The sequence below is a fragment of the Mus caroli genome, chromosome 6 (assembly GCF_900094665.2).
Source record: "Mus caroli chromosome 6, CAROLI_EIJ_v1.1, whole genome shotgun sequence".
NCBI lineage: Eukaryota > Metazoa > Chordata > Mammalia > Rodentia > Muridae > Mus > Mus caroli.
Genome location: NC_034575.1, coordinates 118,151,893 through 118,153,076, shown reverse-complemented (window position 1 = coordinate 118,153,076; position 1,184 = coordinate 118,151,893). Strand labels below are relative to the sequence as shown.

The 1,184-nt window shown below is 39.3% G+C and overlaps 1 protein-coding gene across 2 annotated transcripts in view; it reads right to left on the bottom strand.

Annotated features, from left to right (window-relative positions):
- The window catches only part of LOC110296899 (C-type lectin domain family 4 member D), a 13,285-nt gene that overhangs the window by 4,639 nt on the left and 7,462 nt on the right, over positions 1-1,184 (bottom strand). For both annotated transcript variants that reach the window (XM_021165707.1, XM_021165706.1), the window contains exon 5: positions 237-352. In XM_021165707.1, the coding sequence (XP_021021366.1) occupies positions 237-352 (116 nt within the window). The remainder of the gene's footprint in view (positions 1-236; positions 353-1,184) is intronic.

The following is a 1,184-nucleotide window of genomic DNA, read 5'->3' as shown; positions in this document are numbered from 1 at the left end:
ATAATCTTAAGAAGCCCTTGTTATATTACTCTCACCATGTCTGTTCTTTCATAAACACTGTGCTGAAGTCATAGGGTTATTCTGCAGTGGGATCACAGCATACAGAGACTGCTCAACGGCTGGTGATCCGCTGAGTAAGCACTTACATTGGTGTNCCCTACTCTAAAACAAGTTCTCTTTGCCACCCTTCTCATGTTTGCTTATAACTGCCCCTTATCCCCAACCAATATACTCACACCGTGTGTGGGTTAAATGGCGTCTTGTCCACCCACTGCCATTGGCCTTCCACATTCTCATCAGCAAGTCCCAGGAAATAAGAAAACCGTTTATCCAAAAGCTGGGTCACAAAATTCTGCATACAAAATATACATCTTTTTAATTTTTTTATTTATTTATTTTTTTAGTAAATGCACTTTCAAGATGTCCATTAGGCTGATAAGGAGGAACGAGGGCAATGAGATCACAAGCTAAGCATCAACATCACAATATCAGACAAGCCTGTCTTCAAATCTGCTTAGTATGATCGGGGGAGCTTTAACCTCATCGAACCCTGAGTCTCCTGACAATTTCACTGCTACATAGGATCACGGTAAAAATGAGGTGCGATTGTATTTGCAAAGTTGTGTATGAGCACAGGTCCTACATGAGCTTACACTGAAGCACAAGGTCAGCATGGGCTTATGCCACTACTGCTGTGTATACATTATAACTATTAACTTAGTATTTTTATGAGACTTCTAGCTTTTGAGAATGAGCGGATCTCTGACTCTTTTGCCTGCTCTTTTCCACCTCTTGGGTTGCCATGTCCAACTTCAATGGGATATGTTTTGCTTCATCTTATATTTTATTTTGTTGTAGTGGGTTGTCATCTCTTAGAAGCCTGTTCTATTCTAATAAAAGACCTAAATTGGATTTATCTGGAGGGGATGGGGGGCATAAAGGAGCTGATAGGAGTAGAGAAAGGGAAAATTGCAATCCGGATATATTATATGAAAAAAAAATCTATTTTTGGTAAAAGAAAAACCCCTTTGATTGCATATTTTATTCGATTCTATATCATTTGAAGAGTTGGAAAACTTATCGATGGCAGTCAAGGAGACAGGATCCCTAAAGAAATTCCATTGACAACCAGTGGAAATCAGAAGCTTGGGAAGGGCACATGTAGAAAATATATCACACAAAGA